General features: G+C 39.6%; 1 protein-coding gene and 2 non-coding genes across 7 annotated transcripts in view; all 3 read right to left on the bottom strand.

Moving 5' to 3' along the window:
- The window catches only part of CHD8 (chromodomain helicase DNA binding protein 8), a 60,608-nt gene that overhangs the window by 3,745 nt on the left and 37,048 nt on the right, over positions 1 to 19,815 (bottom strand). For 3 of the 5 annotated variants that reach the window (XM_045526592.1, XM_045526601.1, XM_045526618.1), the window contains exons 12-37: positions 18,240 to 18,361; positions 17,840 to 18,083; positions 16,680 to 16,856; positions 15,077 to 15,220; positions 14,572 to 14,827; positions 13,598 to 13,808; positions 13,156 to 13,351; positions 12,490 to 12,657; positions 11,950 to 12,129; positions 11,690 to 11,800; positions 11,148 to 11,344; positions 10,684 to 10,883; positions 10,422 to 10,602; positions 10,240 to 10,329; positions 9,859 to 9,962; positions 8,077 to 8,206; positions 6,905 to 6,980; positions 6,382 to 6,436; positions 5,997 to 6,204; positions 5,033 to 5,241; positions 4,222 to 4,941; positions 3,850 to 4,001; positions 3,262 to 3,564; positions 2,316 to 2,429; positions 1,945 to 2,124; positions 1,428 to 1,544 (exon numbers count right to left, since the gene is read on the bottom strand). In XM_045526592.1, the coding sequence (XP_045382548.1) occupies positions 1,428 to 1,544; positions 1,945 to 2,124; positions 2,316 to 2,429; positions 3,262 to 3,564; positions 3,850 to 4,001; positions 4,222 to 4,941; positions 5,033 to 5,241; positions 5,997 to 6,204; positions 6,382 to 6,436; positions 6,905 to 6,980; positions 8,077 to 8,206; positions 9,859 to 9,962; positions 10,240 to 10,329; positions 10,422 to 10,602; positions 10,684 to 10,883; positions 11,148 to 11,344; positions 11,690 to 11,800; positions 11,950 to 12,129; positions 12,490 to 12,657; positions 13,156 to 13,351; positions 13,598 to 13,808; positions 14,572 to 14,827; positions 15,077 to 15,220; positions 16,680 to 16,856; positions 17,840 to 18,083; positions 18,240 to 18,361 (4,845 nt within the window). The remainder of the gene's footprint in view (positions 1 to 1,427; positions 1,545 to 1,944; positions 2,125 to 2,315; positions 2,430 to 3,261; positions 3,565 to 3,849; positions 4,002 to 4,221; positions 4,942 to 5,032; positions 5,242 to 5,996; positions 6,205 to 6,381; positions 6,437 to 6,904; positions 6,981 to 8,076; positions 8,207 to 9,858; positions 9,963 to 10,239; positions 10,330 to 10,421; positions 10,603 to 10,683; positions 10,884 to 11,147; positions 11,345 to 11,689; positions 11,801 to 11,949; positions 12,130 to 12,489; positions 12,658 to 13,155; positions 13,352 to 13,597; positions 13,809 to 14,571; positions 14,828 to 15,076; positions 15,221 to 16,679; positions 16,857 to 17,839; positions 18,084 to 18,239; positions 18,362 to 19,815) is intronic. The other 2 variants (XM_045526610.1, XM_045526627.1) reach the window with 1 other exon arrangement.
- Positions 2,632 to 2,740, bottom strand: LOC123630862. Its single transcript, XR_006732803.1, has one exon. It is a non-coding gene; the product is annotated as a small nucleolar RNA U6-53/MBII-28 (small nucleolar RNA).
- Positions 7,520 to 7,629, bottom strand: LOC123630861. The gene has a single exon (XR_006732802.1). It is a non-coding gene; the product is annotated as a small nucleolar RNA U6-53/MBII-28 (small nucleolar RNA).

Genomic DNA, 19,815 nt, shown 5'->3' with positions numbered 1-19,815 from the left:
AACCATGATTTATATATGCTTAAAAAACACAAGTCTTGCATAGAATAAGGCAAGCATAGCCAAGAGAAACTTTTATAGTTATATTTGGGTGGAAATAAGAAGAAACAATGGGTATTTAACCCACCAAACGGTCTATAACAATTATAAAGGCAAAATTACATCTGAAAATTTGGAATAACCTAATGACTAAATTTGTTATTATAAATTATAAAACATGGTTTCTTGTGCTTTTTCCATTATTGACATATTAGTGATTTTTAACCTCTCATATATAGGGAAAGCCCATGACTGTTTTCTTTAGTAACCCCCCACAATCAATCCTAAAATATATAGAATTATAAAATTTAAGAGAAGACGGTAAAACTCTCACTATTCAGGATGTGAAAATTAAAGAGGTTAAACAATTGCCAAAAATCCCTTAGTTACTGAATAACAGAGCAGGATAAGCCCTAAATGTTCTCTAACACATCTTACTAATTCTTTTATTTTCATTAGCTTGAAGTACTAAAGTTAGTTTTTAAAATTTTATGCTCTTCTAGAGATGAAGATACCAGAATACTGTAAAAATATCATTAAAAATACTCTGGTTGTGATTCAGAGTACCTTTGGTGCTTAAAAAACATACTCTGGTTGGCCAAGCACAGTGGCTCATGCCTGTGATCCCCAGTACTTTGGGAGGCCAAGGCAAGAGGACTGCTTAAGGCAAGGAGTTTGAAACCAGCCAGGGCAACATAGCAAGACTGTGTCTCTACAAAAAATTTATAAAAATTAGCTGGGCATGGTGGCTCACGTCTATAGTCCTAGCTACTTAGGAGGGTGAAGCAGGAGGGCTTGAGCCCAGGAGTTCGAGGTTACAGTGAGCTATGATCACGACACTGCACTCCAGCCTTGGTGACAGAGTCAGGCCATGTCTTTTTTTTTTTTTTTTGAGACAGAGTCTTGCTCTGTTGCCTGAGCTAGAGTGCTGTGGCGTCAGCCTAGCTCACAGCAACCTCAAACTCCTGGGCTCAAGCAATCCTTCTGCCTCAGCCTCCCAAGTAGCTGGGACTACAGGCATGTGCCACCATGCCCCACTAATTTTTTCTATATATTTTTAGCTGTCCAGATCATTTCTTTCTATTTTTAGTAGAGACGGGGTCTCGCTCTTGCTCAGGCTGGTCTCGAACTCCTGACTTCGAGTGATCTTCCTGCCTCGGCTTCCCAGAGTGCTAGGATTACAGGTGTGAGCCACTGCGCCTGGCCCATGTCTTAAAAACAACACAAAAACAACAACAAAAACAACTCTAGTTTCCTTATGATGAAGATAATTTTTCTCAGAAACATACACTGGAAAAAAGATAAATAACATTAGTCAAAATCATCATTGAGAGCTTTGTAATATCACATCTAGTGTGGGAACATGGTAGTAATGCTTCAGTCTCACTCACCTTTTTTCCATTCCTAGAGTTAGCTGTCTGTACTGGTTCCATTCCCAAACAGTTCAATTCTGCCTTATTATTTTTTTTACATCTCTGCCACTTCTGTTTTCTGCGATCCTCCATATACTGCAATAGAAAAGTATCAGTTATCTGAAAGGAATAGAAAGCTTCTCTGGAGTAATTATTTAGGTGTCCTTTGTTTGACAAATAAATGCTTACTGCATCCTTAGTGGAAAACTGCCATTAAGCAGATTTCTCCAAAAAAATATTAGGTGGTTTATATAATAGTTTAATAGCCAATATTGGCCTGGCATTTAGTTTAAGAAGTAGTTCAACAGTATTTTATTTTAACATTATTTTATTTTGATCCTTGCAACAATTCTGTGAGGTAGGCAGACTAGGTATTATTGCTCTTATCTTGCAGATACAGAAATAATGATATAGTAAGGCATGCTTTCTCCCTTTGACACAGCTTAAATACCAGGGGGAACAACTTTAAATCTTGCCAAATGGGACTGCCACTCACCGCTAGAAATCGGGGATCGACAGCAAACTCTGGATGACCCTGTAACCACATCTCCAGTTCAGCCCGGCGAGGGGCATCCTCACCCACCAGCAAAGTACCATCCACCTTATTGATGACAGGGATCCGGGTCTCCAGGTCCACGTCAAGGTGATTAGGCTCTTCCATGCACTCCACCTCCAGCTGTAAACCCAGAATCCACCCCCATGAGCACATACTCTTCTTGGAGCAGGGAGGGAGGGGGAGCAGAGCCAATGGTAGTCACGAGATAACTCTAATATCTTTCTTCCCTCAATCCCAACTGCCTTCATCAATTACTGGGAATAAAAAGACCTTATCTAGTCATCATGTTAAAGATTTTCCTTACCACTCACCTCTACCACCTTCTTTCTGTTCCCCTTCTTCTTATGAAATAGTGGATGTCCATCTCCCATTACTCCATTAGCCATCAACTTGTGCTTCTGGAATGTTAACTTCAATCCTTCTTCCTGGGAAGACAATCCACCCACCCAAGACATCACATGGCATATGTTTTTACAAGTAAAGATAAAGCTCTGGGGGACTTGGGCTATGGGGTCATCCTCTGCCACAATGATAGTGAGAAGGCTATCTGACTAAAGGGTAGAAATTAGAAATACAATGAAACTTATATATTTTTTTCCCTAGAAAGATTTCATTTCTTAACCTAGGGCCCCTCAGGTAGATTTGCGAGAAGTAGAGTTTATCTCAACAACACCCAATGCAGGGTAAACCTCCCTACCTGGTGTCTCAGTATTAGCATGGCAACTCATCACAGGGGCAAAATACTCCTATTCCTGTCACATACTAATTTAAGAAACTTTTCTTTCTTTGAGTACTTAATGACCAGCTAATAGGGTTTAATAGGAAAGGAGATCAGGAAAAATAAAAATTTCCTTCTACAAAACAAAAAACAACACTGATTTAATTTCAGTAGAAATGATTCCTCTCATTTTTAATTTAATAAAGCCCACAATACTTAGGTGTCATTTTTAACAGCTTTCCCATAATTTGATTCCATTTTTTAAAAATCAGGCTTAGATCCAGAATTAAGCCACCCAAAAGCCTTGGGTCAATTAAATTTCCTTCAAAAATAAGGTTTCTTTTAATTTAGTCCTCAGGAGATTCCTTCCCTTACTTCACTAACTTTTCCTAAATGGATGTTTATGAGCTCTAATTTTTTTTTCTCCTCTCATTTTTAAAATTAACCAAATGAGTTCAGTATCTTATTAGTAAAACTACTTAGCAAGGACTATAACCTCATTTCCCATTTCCTAGTACCTAAACAAACACTGGACTTACATCTTTGATCTGAACTGTAAACTCCTTCTCATCCATGCCTCGGCGAAGTTTGGTGAACTGGGCTGCTGCTGTGGTGACTGCAGACGCTTCCTCCTCTGCCATGGAAGCTGCACTGCTACTTCGTGGTGTAGGGACTGGAGAGTCACCATATTCTCCAGGCGTCAATGAGGGACTGTCTAGCAAGTGGTTGCCTGGCCCCAAGACTCCTCCTGTTATCATTTCCTGGTTCCTGCGGCTAGAAGGCCACTTCCCTGAGAGTACAGCCTGGCAGACGAGGTCAATGCGGTTTATAAGGACACGATCCTGAGTGGGGAAAAAAGAAATAAATAGGATTTTAAGGGACTAAGCACTAGCTACCTGACCTTATGACATAAAACAGTGTCATCATTACTAAGATGGGTAAAACTCATAAGACAGAAAGGAAGGAGGTAATACTATGAGATTTCTAGATCGACTGGGAATTTTTATGAAAAAACATGTAGTAGTAAACACAATTTAAAAAAAAACAGAGCCACCTGTTCCTTGTTCTCTGTATATAATGTTACATTGTATTTCTGGACTCTACATGTCCAGGAATGAGGTTGTTACCTTGGGCCACTCAGAGGCTCTTTGTCTTTCCTGCAGCAGCAGCAGCTCAGGAGTCATTTGTTCTCCATCTTCATTTGGGAATCCATCTTGGGACATAGTGAGGGACAGGAGACTCTCTTCATCATAGAGCTTTGAGTGGGACCGGTCAGCAGCTAGAGATCCCACACAAAGTGTGAGAAAAGATGGAAGAATAATGTTATATGGTAATGTTATTATATGGGCTTTGAATAAAGGACCAAAGGATAATAGGTCTCTTTTGACATCTGATCAAATCAAAATCTGAATCTCTCTCAAGAGGATGCATTTAGAAAAGGGAAAGAGTAGAGAGGGGGAAATGGGGACGAGGGCCAACAGCCTATCACATGCACTCACTTAGCTTTTCTTCCTTCTCGTCCTCACTCTCATCAGTGCTGGAGCTGGAGCTGGATGAGGATGAGGAAGAAGAGGATGATGGTGACAGCTTGCTTAAGTCCAGCTCAGAGTCTGAATCATCCTCATCTTCCAGTTTGACTGGTGGAACACTCCGGGAAGCCAGAGGGGTAGTTTCGGAGGGGACTACTCGCATCTCATAGTCTTGTGGGGTTGGTCGGCTCCTGGCTACCACCTCATGCTCTAGCTTTAAAGTCAGACTTTCCAGACTGGGGACCTGGGCAGCTGTCTCCTCGGGTGACTTTTCAACAGGAGCGTCTGGGCGAAGGGGCAATGGTGAGGCAGTGCGAGAGGTATACTGCTGGTGTAGCAGTGGAGTAGAGCAGCGTGACAGGGATGGAGCTGGTGCTCCTGCCTGATGGTTCTGCATATAATTCATACGGGCAGCCAGAAAAGAGAAGTCTGGGTCCTGCATGATGTTGCAGTCTGTTTGGCTCACCCCATGACGGGCTGCCCCTCGTAGAAGCTCCCCATCATGCCGAATAGGCTCCCACCATTTGGGCAATTCAGGACCTGGAGGCTGACACAATGCCAGCCGATCTTCCAAAAGTGGGTGGCATAAAACTTGCTCCCGTAAGCGCCGAAGCAATTCAATACGGTATAGAGTCCGTGAGGCCCTCTCCTCAGTGATGGGCTCAATGAACAGATTAGGGTCTGGGGGTTCTGCGAGAGAGGAGTGGAAGAAGAAATGAACCAAGAGTTAGTTTTGTCACCATCCATCCCCACTTACCCTGGACTCTCCAGTCTTTCTTACCATCTCCAGCTGCTGGGGGAAGACGGCACACCTGGCGGCACATGGCCACAAAGCCATGAAAATACTTGGTAAGGCTTTCATCTGTTTTTTTGTCCAGTCGAGCAAAAGTGCGGAAGCGATCCCAATGGAACTGCATGGTGTCAGGGTCATATTCCACACCAAAAGTAGACACAACTCGATAGAAATCAGTTTGTTCACGCCTTGTCCATCTACAAAAAGAAGAAGACGACAAAGGTAATCAGAACAACACAGCAAAACCGGTTACTTCTTTTTTATTTATTTATTTATTTATTGAGACAGAGTCTCATTCTGTTGCCCGGGCTAGAGTGCCGTGGTGTCAGCTTAGCTCACAGCAACCTCAAACTCCTGGGCTTAAGCGATCCTTCTGCCTCAGCCTCCCCCGTAGCTGGAACTACAGGCATGTGCCACCATGCCCGGCTAATTTTTTGTATATATTTTAGTTGTCCAGCTAATTTCTTTCTATTTTTAGTGGAGACGGGGTCTCGCTCTTGCTCAGGCTGGTCTTGAACTCCTGACCTCGAGGGATCCTCCCGCCTCGGCCTCCCAGAGTGCTAGGATTACAGGCGTGAGCCACCGCGCCCGGCCACCGGTTACTTCTTAATGTGGTTTAGAATACCTGAAAACACAAAAATTCAAAGTATAGAGGAAAAAAAAAAAAAGCCCAGAAAAGGCAGTCAGAGATACTACATAACATGTAAGAATTACCAAGCTAAGGGGGAAAATGATGCAGGTAAATAATGAGAATGTCTACACAGGAGATCTACCCAGGAGTTATGATTATTGCACACAAGTGAGGTTTTAAGACCTAGAGGTGTAACAATTCTAGGCAGAAAAGAGGGTCCCTCTGTAGGGAATTCCAACTAAATCCTTCTTAAGATGCCTTTCAGGGTCCACAGATGAAGACACAACAATAGCTCAGCCCAAATTCCCAGCTATATTTTACCGTTGTTGTTTCTCCCGCCGTGCAATTTCTTTGAGTTTGAAGGCTGCTTCACAACGCCGCCTTCGCCGGTCCCCACGTTCTGCAGCCTCTATCTTCATCTGTTCCCTCTTATAGCTACGCTGATAGGCTGTTACCAGGCGCCGAAGCCTAGCTGTTAGGGCAGAGCCTGGAGGCCAGAATAGATGGCCTGGCTGTTGGGTCACCTGGGCTGTGGGAAATAAAGTAGAATGAATAGGAAGCATAGAATGGGTAGTAGAGATAATACTGGTATTTCAACCCACCCAAAGGCAAAAAGCTCTTAGACGTCCCAGAATAGGATAGAACTCAGTAATTCCCCAACCCCACCACCCCACACAAAATTGTACTAGTTGACCTAGAAGTTTACCTTCATCTCCATCAATCACTGAGATCTCCTCATCCATCATCATCAAGGGATCACCCTAGAGAAGGAGATCCACCCAATAGGATGGAGGGGGGAGGGAAAGGGGGGAAGTTGGCACTCTGAAATCACTTTCTTGTATGTGTCCTTCTATGGCACCAAGGGATCAAAAAAAATTTCTAATGAAAGGAACCCTCACAAAATTTTGGAAGCAACCAACTAAAAGAAGAACAAGAAGGTAGAACCTGAAAAGTCAGTTCTTAATAATGGCTCAAAAATAATGGGACTCAGGAATTTATTAGTCAAATAATACCTTTTAATGTCCAGCTTGGGTCCCACCTTCTCCACAAAGTCATCCCTGATCTCCCCCAGCTGGTGTTACAATCCTTTCCATTAATACTTTATATTCTCAAACGGTATTTATTTTTCATTTTGTATTATAAATTAATCAATATACTTTCAGATTCAGAGAATGGGAGAAGACTTAACTATTAATAGAAAAAAGTTAGACTCAACTGAAATTCCTTACCTCATCATCTTGGTCCTTCGGGGGACCCTGGAGTGGTTTATATTCAGGATCTTCACAATCTTTATCAAAGTCAACCCTAAAATTATCCAGAGGCACAAGAAAATGTTAATAATGTATCTTTTATCAAAAGGACGAACCTAGGATGAAGACCTGACCAAATGTACAACCCAGCAAGCAACAGACTTAAATTTCAAGTTCACAGGAATGGCAGGCCAGGTGCAAAGCTTTGGGTCAGTTCATTCAACAGGAAAAAAAAAAAAAATGTTGAGAAATTGACGACATAGCACTCACAATTGCTTGAATTTGAAATGAAACACTTTGATTAGCACACTTTCTTTCCATTCATAGCCTTTGTTATTGTTTAACCCATTCTCTCCCTCCTCCCCAACTATTTACTTTTTATTATTTCATTTGAATGGTTCATGCTTTTTTGTTTTTACTGCTTTTCTCTACTGAGCAGAAGGGTGGCATAATAAATGATTTGCAATGAATAAATGTTCCAATTTCCTTTGAGGGTCCTACATTAAGCACATTAAAATTATGACTATCAAAGAGAAATCTCTCAGTCATGAAGGAATGGGTAGGTATTCATTAACTAAGCCAATTATTTCACATGCCCCTCAGGTCTCCACGTGAGAAGTTTTGTTAAACTCACTGGCACCCAAACTAGGGCAACACTGCCCTACTTGGTGTCTCAGTATTAGCATGGCAACTCATCATTGGGACACGTAGCCAGGCAGAGTAAATACCTTTTTTAGCCACTGGGAGATGATAACCAGAGCTAAAAGTACCTGAGGCTCTACCACATGAGCAACATGTGAGAGTTGCCTGGCTGTTATCTTTCATGAGAACCAGTTATCCTCTCAGCTATTGTAGCTGTACTGAAGAGTGTTGTAAAGCAAATTGAATATAATATCCAATACACATTTGGAAACAACGTTAATTTTCACCCACGGTTGCATCTTATGGCAATGTGTGGTTTGGGCCAGTTTTGGGATGCTTTATGCTGGTACTACTTTTTGTTAAGGATTTATCATTCATGAGTATAACTACCATTAAGAATCCCAATGGGTTCAGTCGAGGCTAGAGTTATGTTATCTCATAGCACAAGCAACTAGTAGCCTTCTTGGGGTGGACTCAGAGCTTTAAAAGAACTTAACACCAATGCTTACCCTTCTACTATGTCAGAAAAATTATCCAACACTCGATGTTCTGCTGCAATGGCTTTATCATCTGGTCGACCAGCCTTTTCCAGGAAGCATAAGGCTGGATCTGCTCTCATAGTATTATATTTCTCATAGCCTAGAAGAAAAAGGGCCAGAATTGAAGACAATGAGAGATTTGTTGTGCCTTTAGATAATTAGAACATGTGGACTACTTTGCTCATAATACAAAATAGCTGTTGGGGTACATTACTGTATTTAACATCTTTTATAGCAATTTTTTATTTTATTTGTTTTAGAGACCCTTATGCTTATTTTGTATGTTACCTGAATAATTAGAATATGTAGGCTACTTTGCTCATAATGCAAAATAGCTGTTGGGTTATATTACTATATTTAACATTATTTATTTTATTTAATTTTTTTTTAGAGACAGGGTCTCACTCTGTTGCCCAGGCTAGAGTACAGTGGCCTGACCACAGCTTACTGTAACCTCGAACTACTGCACTCAAGTGATCCTCCTGCCTCAGTTTCCCAAGTAGCTAGGACTATAGCACCATGCCTGGCTAATTTTTATTTTTTCTTAGAGATGGGGTCTTGTTATATTGCCCAGGCTGGTCTCAACCTTCTGGCTTAAGTGATCCTCCTGTGATTACAGCTGGGATTACAGACATTACTGTACCCGGACATTTTTTGTAGCAATTTAGAGTCATGAAGAGTTTTTAACTAGTTACTGACCCTAGGAATTTAGTCAAAAAAATTATATAAAGTTCTCAGTAACATGTAAAAGAAGGAAAAAAAAAAAGAATTTATATACTATGGTGACAGATTTACATAGCCATTTAACTGGTTATCTTTTTATCATTCTTATACATAGAAAAACTAAAGTCAAATAATTTAGCAGTGGATTACACATTCTAAAACGAAGGCTAAGAAACTTGTACTTGCAAGTTAATATGCACTCAGTGAATATGTGATGAACACTGAGTAAATAAATGGATGAATATATTCCGGGGATGTTTGGACTCTTCTAAACCTCTGTGTCTCACAAGCAAATCTAAGACTACAAATGTACAATTTTTCTTATCCCATTAAACTTCTTAAAAACATGTGGGTCAAGTGCCCTTACTTTTATTTTATAAAAATAAACAGAAAAGTATTTTTAAAAAAAGAAATTTCAATTCCCCAAGTCACTGGGCTGAAAGTTAATGCTCACTGCTTTTAGTGCCTGGGGTTTGGTTCAGGCAAAACTGCAAACGAAGTATTCTCTCCACCTCCTTTTGTTTTTGGCCTAGTCAGTCTCCCTTTTTATGCTTTATTTTTGTTTCACTCAAACACTGCTGCTTACACCTACATCAGAGTGACTACTGAACATTTACACAAATGGGACATTTAGATAAATAAAACACTTTCAGCAAGCCACAGGAAAGCTAAACAAATTAAGTGTGGTTATTAATAACATAAGTGGGTTTATATTACCTCCCTTATTTGTGTAACTCTAACTTAGACCCTTCAACACACAGTGCAGTAACATACTGGTAACTGTAATTACAGAACAGATGGGAGGCTCCCTACCTTGAGACTTACCTATCCATCTGGTCTTTCTTGAACATTTATTTATAGAAACGAATGACTCTGGCTCTGGATATTTAAGAACTAGTTTTCTATTCAGTCATAAATTTATTGAAGAAGAATCAAAGAATTCAGTTATTTCTCACAAGCATTTTGCTAAATGCTCCATCTGTGGACATAAATCTTCAGTAGAAAAGGAATAGGCTAGAAAGTACCTACCATGCTTAAAGACTCCAATGAGGAGGGACTTATCAGCCTCACTGTCCCACCAGGCTGTTGGAACCTCCAGCTGATCCACTACTGGGAACCATATGTCAATCTCACTAAAGGTACAAGAGGGCATAGTCAGCTCAGCAATGCAAGAAATTAAAGTTAGAATCTTTGAAAAGATTATTACAGGTAGCTTCTCTTATTCATTAATTTAAGACACTCATGCATCTGCACTATTTCCTTCAGCTAATGTCAAGTATAGGATTAAAGACCTGATATATAGATTCAAATTATCAGGTATCCCAAAGATAGTACAGAATGAACTAAGTACACTAATCATCCCTGGAATAAGGCAGGATATAAAAAAATATATATATAGCAGAACATTACCTGGCAATGGCACCCCCTAACACCTTCTCTGCCTGGTCTCCAATAACCTCTTGCCTCAGGTAGTATAGCATTCTTACCCGCAGCAATACCCTAGAGGGAAGGAAGAAGAGCTGACTCATTAATAACAGTGTAGAAAGTTTGAGGTGAAAAATGTTTTCATCTTTGCTAAATTTCATCCTTACTTATTACACTGATGTTTCAAGTGCTTTTTATAACTCTCATCTTGGAACAAAGTGTCAGGGTTATATTTCCGGATCCAATCAGCTTTATGGATATCAAAAGTGCTTTGTGACTTTACTTTTTTCCCCTTGCGTCCACGGGGCACAGGGATAGACAGACCTGGGAAAGGGGAGACATTGAAGACTTGGATTGAGAAAAACCCTTGGACCTGAAAAGGATTAGATAACCTATAGAAAGATAAAAAAGTAAAGAGTTGATAATTACCTGAATGATTCTGCAATTCTTTTGTCTTGCCATTTTCAGCAGGGCTAATCAAGTCCCAGATGAAACCTTTGATATTTTCATCCCCCCGGTAGTGTAAAAGACAGTACACAAGGATAGCCCGGCAAATTGTCTCCACATCTCGTTCAGTCATACGTCGCTTGAATCGTCCGTGAGATAAAATATCTCGCCATCGTCCCCAACTAAAACAACAAAAAACGAAACTATATTAATGTTTTCGTGGGAATTCTATTATTTCTCTTGCCCCCTCGAATCACATCTCCTCAAAAAGGGTGAGACAAAAAGATTTTGAAAAACACAGTAACAGAATAAATAGAATAAACTCCCTCCAAGGCAAACATTTTTCACATTATCCCTTCTTTGGTCATTGATTCCAATCTGAAAGGCAAATAGGGTATCTAACAGGATGGAGATGCACTCTCTCTCATGGCAAGGTGGGTTCTTACCCATATACCAGGAGGTGCTTTTCCACCCGAAAGCAGTCAGTGCGCCCATAGGCATGATGACGGTCATGTCTGCGGGAGCGTGGCCGCTCATCATCCTCACTTTCCAAATCAGAGAATTCTACCAAGTCATCATCTTTCAGAGTGCTGAAGTGGCGGGTCTGTTTTCGTACTCTAGGTGTGTCAATCACCAAGTTATTCTATGCAGAGAACAAAGTAACTCTCTTTATGTTTTGCTCATGGGAAAGGAATAAGACAATTATGAATTAAAACAGCCATGGACGTAACATATGTAGATACCAAAGGGGAGGTTTTTCTTTTATAACATGTAAAATAATCGAGAGGGACTCAGGAAGGAGAATAAGGTAGGAGACACGTAGGTATTTTTCTGGGGCCTCCCTAGGTAGAAAGTTTCCACAACAGTCCTTGTATATGATAATTACCATAAACTGCAATTAGCACCAAAGAATTAGAGTAGCCATAAAGACTACTGAAAGTAGTGTGTCTTCTACAATACTTCCTCTCTAAAAGAAAAATAAGCTCACCTTGCTATTGAGAAGATCCATGTCGAGGTCAGCCTTTTTGGCCCACTTTTGCCAAAAGTTAGGGTCATCCAGAGAAATATCTGTCCTATTTTCAGAAGCAACAAAGCTTGCCTAGTGAGGAACAAAGGCAGAGTAAGGTTGCTATAATAATTTTTTCAGCAATGTGAAATCAGCCAACCATATTTTAAAAACATATCTAAATCGCAGAGATTCCTGTCTCTATCTCTGCTTTTCTCGTCTCTAGCACAGACAGAACATACCTTGGCAAAGGTAGAACCTTTTCCTTCAGATTCAATGGTGATGGTCGTAGTTCGTCTTAACAAGATCTGGTCAATGTCTTCTTCACAAAACTTGGAGCCCTCATCATCTTCCTCCATTATGGCTGCATATGCTCCTTTTCTTAAGAGATCTTCAATCTCCTTCTTGGAGAATTGTTGGATCTGCAAAAACCAATACAAAGATAAGAAGGCTGGGTGTGGTGGCTTATGCCTGTAATCCTAGCACTCTGGGAGGCTGAGGCAGGAGGATCACTTAAGGTCAGAAGTTTCAGGCTACAGTGAGCTATGATGGACACCACTGTGCTCTAGCCAGGGCGACAGAGTGAGACTGTGTCTCAAAGAAAAAAAAAGAAATATAAAAAGACTATTAAGAGAACATTACCTATCCATGCCATAATACTTTAGTTATTATAAGAAATAATTAAGAATACAAACAAGGTAGTCAGATTTCTGTGCAAAAATAGTTTTTGTCTCCATCACTATGGCCCACTACAAACTTATCTATAGACTAAGAAGACTCACTCCGGTAATGTTGCCATCCCGACCACTCATGGATTGAAGCACAGCCTTATCCAATCCCAGCTTGAGGCTAGCCTTATCAAACATCTCTCTCTCATAGGAATTACGAGTGATTAGACGGTACACCTTCACAGCTTTGCTCTGCCCAATTCGATGACACCGTGCCTGGGCCTGTTTTTTTTTTTTTTTTTTAAAAAGGAAGGAAAGGAAAAAGATAACATGAGTGGGGGGAGGGTCAGAGAGATACAAAATACCAATTCACAACTGTAAACATCTATAAAGCAGCCATGAGATCAACTCAAAATCTAAAGTCAATTTTAAGATGAATTTATTGCCCCACCATGTAAACCAAGGGTCAGCAAACTATAGTTTTCGTGGACATCAGTTTTGTAGAAGCCCTGCCTGTTCATTTACCTATTATCTATGGCTGCTTTTATGGTACAGGCATAGAGGTGAGTAGAGAGCAAGAAAGACCATATGGTCCACAAAGCCTAAAACATTTACTATATGGTCCTTTATAGAAAAAAATTCACTGATCCCTAACCTAACTGCCACCCCTAATTAAGTAAACAATTCATACTCTCTGAAAGGTCTTTCTAAGAGATACTGATCTTGTTGAAAAACCTCCCAGGTTAGGTAGTTAATCCCTAAGAGAATGATTTCCTTTACCTGCAGGTCATTTTGTGGATTCCAGTCTGAATCAAAGATGATGCAGGTATCAGCAGCTGTAAGATTAATACCAAGTCCACCAGCCCGGGTGCATAGCAGGAAGACAAAGCGGTCTGAGTCAGGTTTGCTGAAGCGGTCAATAGCAGCCTGTCGAAGGTTGCCTCTAACTCGCCCATCAATACGTTCATATAAGTACCTGTATGGAAGTCACAGAAAAAATTTAAGTGGCTAAGCAGAGGAGGAGACAAAAAAAGCAGGCTAGGATGAATACCAGTACCCCATATCCCTAACTGGCCAAAAAACATAAAAAAATTTGAGAGCAAGTCTTAAAAACACTTCTCTTATCACAACTGGTCAACTATAATTAAACACAGGCCTTTCTACTTTTTGCTGCTGTGTGAGGATACAGTAACCACAAGATCAGTATGACTCTTTTTCTTACCTCCTCTGGATTAGATAATCCTCTAGGATATCTAGGCAGCGTACCATCTGGGAGAAGATCAGAACTTTATGGCCACCAGCTTTAAGCTTTGGAAGTAACTTGTCAATAAGAACCAATTTGCCAGCTGAACGAACCATGGCCTGCAGGTGGAAGTCATGAGGTATAATATGGCAAGCTTCTCGAAATTCTGTTAGGATTTTTTCTTCTGCACCTGCCAAAAGAAAAATTAAACTTGATGTTGAAATCCAGTGAAATATATTAAGCCTGTGTATTAAATTGAGATAAGAAAGGCAAAAAAAACCCAAAAACAAAAATAAAAAACCTGTAATCTGATTTGAGATCAATATCTCTCACAGGATTACAGCACCAAAATATCCTAAATCATCTTCAATTGTGTTATACAAAATATTCCAAGTTAAGGTGGTCCTATGATAACTGGTAAAATATACATAAATATGTGGACAAGGACTAAGATAGAATATACAATTCACTATTACCACTCTACTGGCACCCAAAAAAGATATAGCAAAATGGAGTATCAGTGAGGACATTTATCCAGAGAACTGAATAATTTGAATTCTTTTTTATATTTATTTTTTAGAGATGGGGTCTTGCTATATCACCCAGGCTGGTCTTCAATTCCTAGGCTCAAACGATCCTCTCACCTCAGCCTCCTGAGTAGCTGGATCTACAGATTCTCGTCACCAGGCCCAGATAACCTGAGTTCTTATTCATGAAATTCTAAACAGCAAATTCTATTTAATTTTGGAGATTTTGCAGGATCAAGGGAGTAGAAAGAACTAGAGAAAGACATCCACATAAAAATCTTTTTTTTAAAAGGAGGACCCTTCCCCACTCATAGTTCCCACCCCCAAGTTAGGTTGGATCAATCAACGCATCCATTGCCCCCGAGGAATTTAGAAAGTAAACCCAGGTAATACAGAAGTTCAAGTATTTTCCAGGAATTCTCTCACCATTGATGAGATATGGGTGGTTGCAGCACTTGCGCAACTCCATCATTGTGTTGAGTAGATTAGGCATGTTGGTATGACCGGCCCCTTTGGAAAGGAAGGAGAAATTCTTCTCCAAAATAGCCCGATAGTATTTCTTCTGGATGTTAGTCAGCTCTACTTCAATAATAGTTTCCTGTTTGGGTGCCAGGTTTTTTTCAACATCCTCTTTGAGTCTTCTTAGCATCATTGGCTTGAGAATGGCCTGTAGCTTTTGAACCTGTGGTCCATTACAGAGAGACAAAGAAATCAATAACACGAGGGCAAACATTTTCACATTTTGCAGAACCATGAAAATATAAAATATTAGAGTTTTCCAGTATCTAAGAAAGGCAGATTTTGGATGATGCCATAGATGTAGGCATGAGGTTATAAAAAGTTCAGAAAAGCCCTTGATGCCTATGGCAACAGATGTCTGCCTTGTACAAACTTTGTCCTAAGTTATTACCTCATCAGATAGATTTCCTACCTGTTCCTCTGTTTTGAGATCCCCAAAGTCCTTGAGGAACTCTGATTCTGAGGGAAACTGTGAAGGTTCCAAGAAATGAAGCAAACTAAACAGTTCCTCCACAGTATTTTGCAAAGGTGTTCCTGTGAGTAGCACTTTGTGTTCCTAGAAATAAAGGAAATAGAAGAATGATAAAATTCAAAAACACAAAGGACTTCTGGGGTTTTTCATCAAGTATATAATCTTTAAAGTACATAAATTTTAAATTCTTTATCTAGAAAATCATGGGAATGGATCACAGTACTATTTTAATGTTTCTTTTACTTGCTCCCTCTTTTGATAAACACAAATGATTCAAGAAACTCTTGACATTATTTAACATATTGAAATAACTTAAATATTATAAACAATTTAAAAAATAGTAATTCAGATTATGTTTTTTTCCAATTACATAAGTCTCTCTACATTCAACTCCCCATAGATACCTTAATCTGCCCTCCTCTAGGGAATATAACTGTGCTCGATTGAATATGGCCATTAATTCTTTGTAGTTCCTCCAATCAAGGTTCACCCCTTGAATCTAGGCTTGTCTTGTGACTTGCTCCGACAAACAGAATGTAGCAGAAGTGATACTGTGTGAGTTTCAGAGACTACCTCAAAGGCCTTGCATTTTCTACTTCTGCCCTCCTAGAACACTGCCCTGAGAGTGCCATATAAAGCTCAGTCTGGCTTATTGGAGGATGAGAGGTCATGTGGAAATGTGGAAGATAACCCAGGAGCCCCAGCCAACAATCAGCAGCAATTCCCAGCTGCAGCAGCATTAAGGACTCCAGGCAAGATCACAAAAAACAACAGCCTAACTGAGCCCAGCCTAAGTGACAGAACTAGAGAATCACGAAAAATATAGTTGTTGTTTTAAGCCACTAAGTTTTGGATTTTTTTTTTTTTTTTGGAGACAGGGTCTCACTCTGTCAACCAGGCTAGAGTGCAGTGGCATGATCACAGCTCACTGTAGCTTCAAACTCCTGGGCTCAAGTGATCCTAGTTGGCTTTTCTTTTTTTTTTTTTTTGAGACAGAGTCTCACTCTATTACCCAGGCTAGAATGCTGTGGCATCAGCCTAGCTAACAGCAACCTCAAACTCCTGGGCTCAAGTGATTCTCCTGCCTCACCCTCCCAAATAGCTGGGACTACAGATGTGCGCCACCACGCCTGGCTAATTTTTTCTGTTTTTAGTAGAGACAGGGTCTCGCTCTTGCTCAGGCTCCTCTCAAACTCCTGAGCTCAAGCAATCCTCCTGTCTCGGCCTCCCAAAGTGTTAGGATTGTAGGCGTGAGCCACTACACCTGGCTGAGATCCTAGTTTTGGAGCATTTTTTATGCACTAACAGTTTCCCACCTATCCTTCTGCTTGAGAACCACTAAACCATAATACTTTTCCAATTCTAAAATTTACAACTTTTACATGACTTTCAGATTACCATTCCCATAGGCCATATCCACCACTCAATACCAAGATGCTGATTCTTTTTTCCTTCTCTGCTCAGTTGGGTTATTTTAATTCCACAGGGAATTAGGGTGGGTTAATCCCAATTGTTTCTGCCCAAAAGTCAGCATGTAACTTACCAGGTCCATGTGCTTGAGACTGTCAAGCAGCTTACAATTACGGTTCTTAAGTCGATGGGCCTCATCAATGATTACACAACGCCATTCAATTTCACGAAGCTCAGGACAGTCTGACAAAATCATCTCAAAAGTAGTGATCAGGGCATCAAACTTGTATGCACCTGGGATGAGGCGCCCCTAAACACGAAGGCAGTAAAATCAGAAAAGGTCTAAAATATACCTAAATGAGGAGCTCTTCTGAATTACTTTTCCATATCCAGGCAGGTTTAATAGGAAATAAAAACTACACCATGACCCACCTCCACCACTGTTTATCTTCCTGATAAATAGTGTCAAATCACTGAATGTAAGATACATTGCTTCCTCAACACATTCAGCTTCTTGGGAAATTGAAAGACCTCACTGAATGAGGCTGGGCATTTTTGACTGCTGTATGCCTAGCTCATGTATCTCTCTGCCTTAGATCTTTGGTTAACAATGAAATCCACAAATGTCGGTCAATGCTGACATATATAAGAAAATAATAAAAGTGAAAACAGGTAATACAGAACATGATAATATTGGTTACTATCTAGAAACTGACAGAAGATTTTTATCATTTTAACAAAACTAAGAGTTGAAAAATGTAACTTGAGAAAATTTGGCTTGGTAAAAATAAGCACAGAAATAAACTAACAGAGAAACACAAATAAAATTCAATGTTAATACAAAATGTATGATTCACATTTTCATTTTCAAATTTCCTTAGAAAAAGGGATTATTCTTGATGAAAATTTCAGTAAACTAAAAAACAAACAAATAAACAAGCAAACAAACAAAAAAGGAAAAGAAAGAATAATTTAAGTTCACTACTATATGGACCAAGTGGGTAAATGGATTTCATTTTGTAAAATACTCTAAAACTCATTAATGCTGATAAAATTCTACTTAAAATGTATGTATTCATAAATTAAATAAACTCAGAACTTCTACTGGATCTAAATGTCTACTGGGGAAAAATACCAGAGTAAAGAAAATGCCCTGCATACTGCTGCACAAAAATCCCTAAATCACAGAGCACTGATTCAATAAAAGTCTTTTATTCTTACACAGCCCCTAAAATACCAGGTCCCTTGGCCTACTTTCTCGAAACCATAGCATTCAGAAGATATATAACTCACCCGTGAATCTTTGCAGTACATTTCATATTGCTGAATCATCTGCCTGCTGGCCAGACTGCCATGGTACACAATAGTGTTCATCTCTGTCCATGTATTGAATTCTCGCTCCCAGTTAGTAATTGTGGACAGTGGGGCAATTACCAAGAAGGGGCCATGGATGCCCACATTATATACCTCTTGCAAGAAGGCAATGGACTGAATAGTTTTGCCCAATCCCATCTCATCAGCCAGGATGCAGTTCTGCCTGCAGATTCAACATGGGGGAGGGGCATAGAAAATAAACATGTCAAAAGATACCATCGTAAAAGGCAGAGGACATAGGAAGAAACTGTTTCAATAGAAAATGAGTAAATGATCCCAGGACTAAGAGTATATCTTATGGGCCCACTCTTTTCTTTACCTGTTATACCAATTAAAGAGCAGCCAATTGACCCCTTCCAACTGATATTCCCTTAACTGGTTTCTGTTTTTATATTCATGTGACAGCTCCAATTTCTTCCAGGAACTTGCCTGTGGACGATTCTAAAAAACATGAAATTTGAGTAAGTGGAGTGAAGACACTAACAAAATTAGGCAAGACTTACTAGGTAGTTGGAATAGTTAAAGTCAATTCAAAAACATTATTGTTTGACTTGGGAGGCCGAGGCGGGTGGATCGTTTGAGTTCAGGGGTTCGAGACCAGCCTGAGCAAGAGCGAGACCCCGTCTCTACTAAAAATAGAAAGAAATTATCTGGACAACTAAAAATATATATAGAAAAAATTAGCCAGGCATGGTGGCACATGCCTGTAGTCCCAGCTACTCGGGAGGCTGAGGCAGAAGAATTGCTTAAGCCCAGAAGTTTGAGGTTGCTGTGAGCTAGGCTGACGCCACGGCACTCTAGCCAGGGCAAAAGAACGAGACTCTGTCTCCAAAAAAAAAAAAAAAAACATATTACTGTTTGTATTAAAACATGTCAAATATATTTAAATCCTTCAGTTAAAAATGATATTTAAAAAAAAAAGATAAAAGAGGAAAAACCTACTGGTCACTTTAGGCAGACGCAAGGGAACCACTACTTGATTATTTTGGAAACTGAGAAATAAAGGAAAAGTATTTATCTTTTCTATACAATCTCTACCTCCAGGTAACCAAATAGTAGATGCAACAAAATTTATAGAAGATTCTGGCTAATAAGTGAAGAAATGATAGAATTAAAATATCACCACTTTAAAATCCTGAAAGAACAAATCTAGAATGATCATAAATGGCTGATAACATCACAAAGCACAACCAGATAGAAGTATACACCACCATCCATGAAGCAGATTTATTGGTTTCCCTCATCAGTCTGATCAAGCCTCTAGGAACAGTGATGTCTAATAGAACTTTGTATAATCTTAAAAAAATGTGGCTATGGCTAATGTACTGAACAGCACAGAGCTAAAGATTTTTGTTGGACAGTGCTGCTCTAGACCTAAGCATTAATGAGAAATATCAGGGACAGAGAATACGTTAAAAGATATCAAGGAGAATGAAATCAGCAAATTTCAGACTATGGAAAATCCTACAGAACAAATCACCTCAATTCCTCAAGAGAAAGTTGTAAAGGTGGGAGATGAGCAGATTAAAGGGGAACTACAATTAAAAGAAACATGGGACACATTAACTGATAGCAACATATGGATCTTATTTAGAACCCAATTCAAGTAACTTAAAAATTATAAGACAGTCAAGGAAATGTACACAATGATTGGTATTTCATATTAATGAATGATTAACTTTTTTCAAGTTTAATAATGGCATTATTTATCTTTCAGACATAAACAATGATACATTCACAGATGAAATAAAGGAAGCTGGAATTTGATTTTAAAAAACCTGAAAAACACAGGAATGAATGGTAGGAAAATGCATTGACACAAGAATGGACATGTATTAATAATTGTTAGCTGGGTAATGGGTATATTACACTATTTCTTCAACTTTTATGTTTGA

This window comes from Lemur catta, chromosome 1 (genome assembly GCF_020740605.2).
Source record: "Lemur catta isolate mLemCat1 chromosome 1, mLemCat1.pri, whole genome shotgun sequence".
Lineage (NCBI taxonomy): Eukaryota > Metazoa > Chordata > Mammalia > Primates > Lemuridae > Lemur > Lemur catta.
The sequence above is the reverse complement of the archived record's forward strand: the minus strand, read 5'-3'. Positions and strand labels throughout refer to the sequence as shown.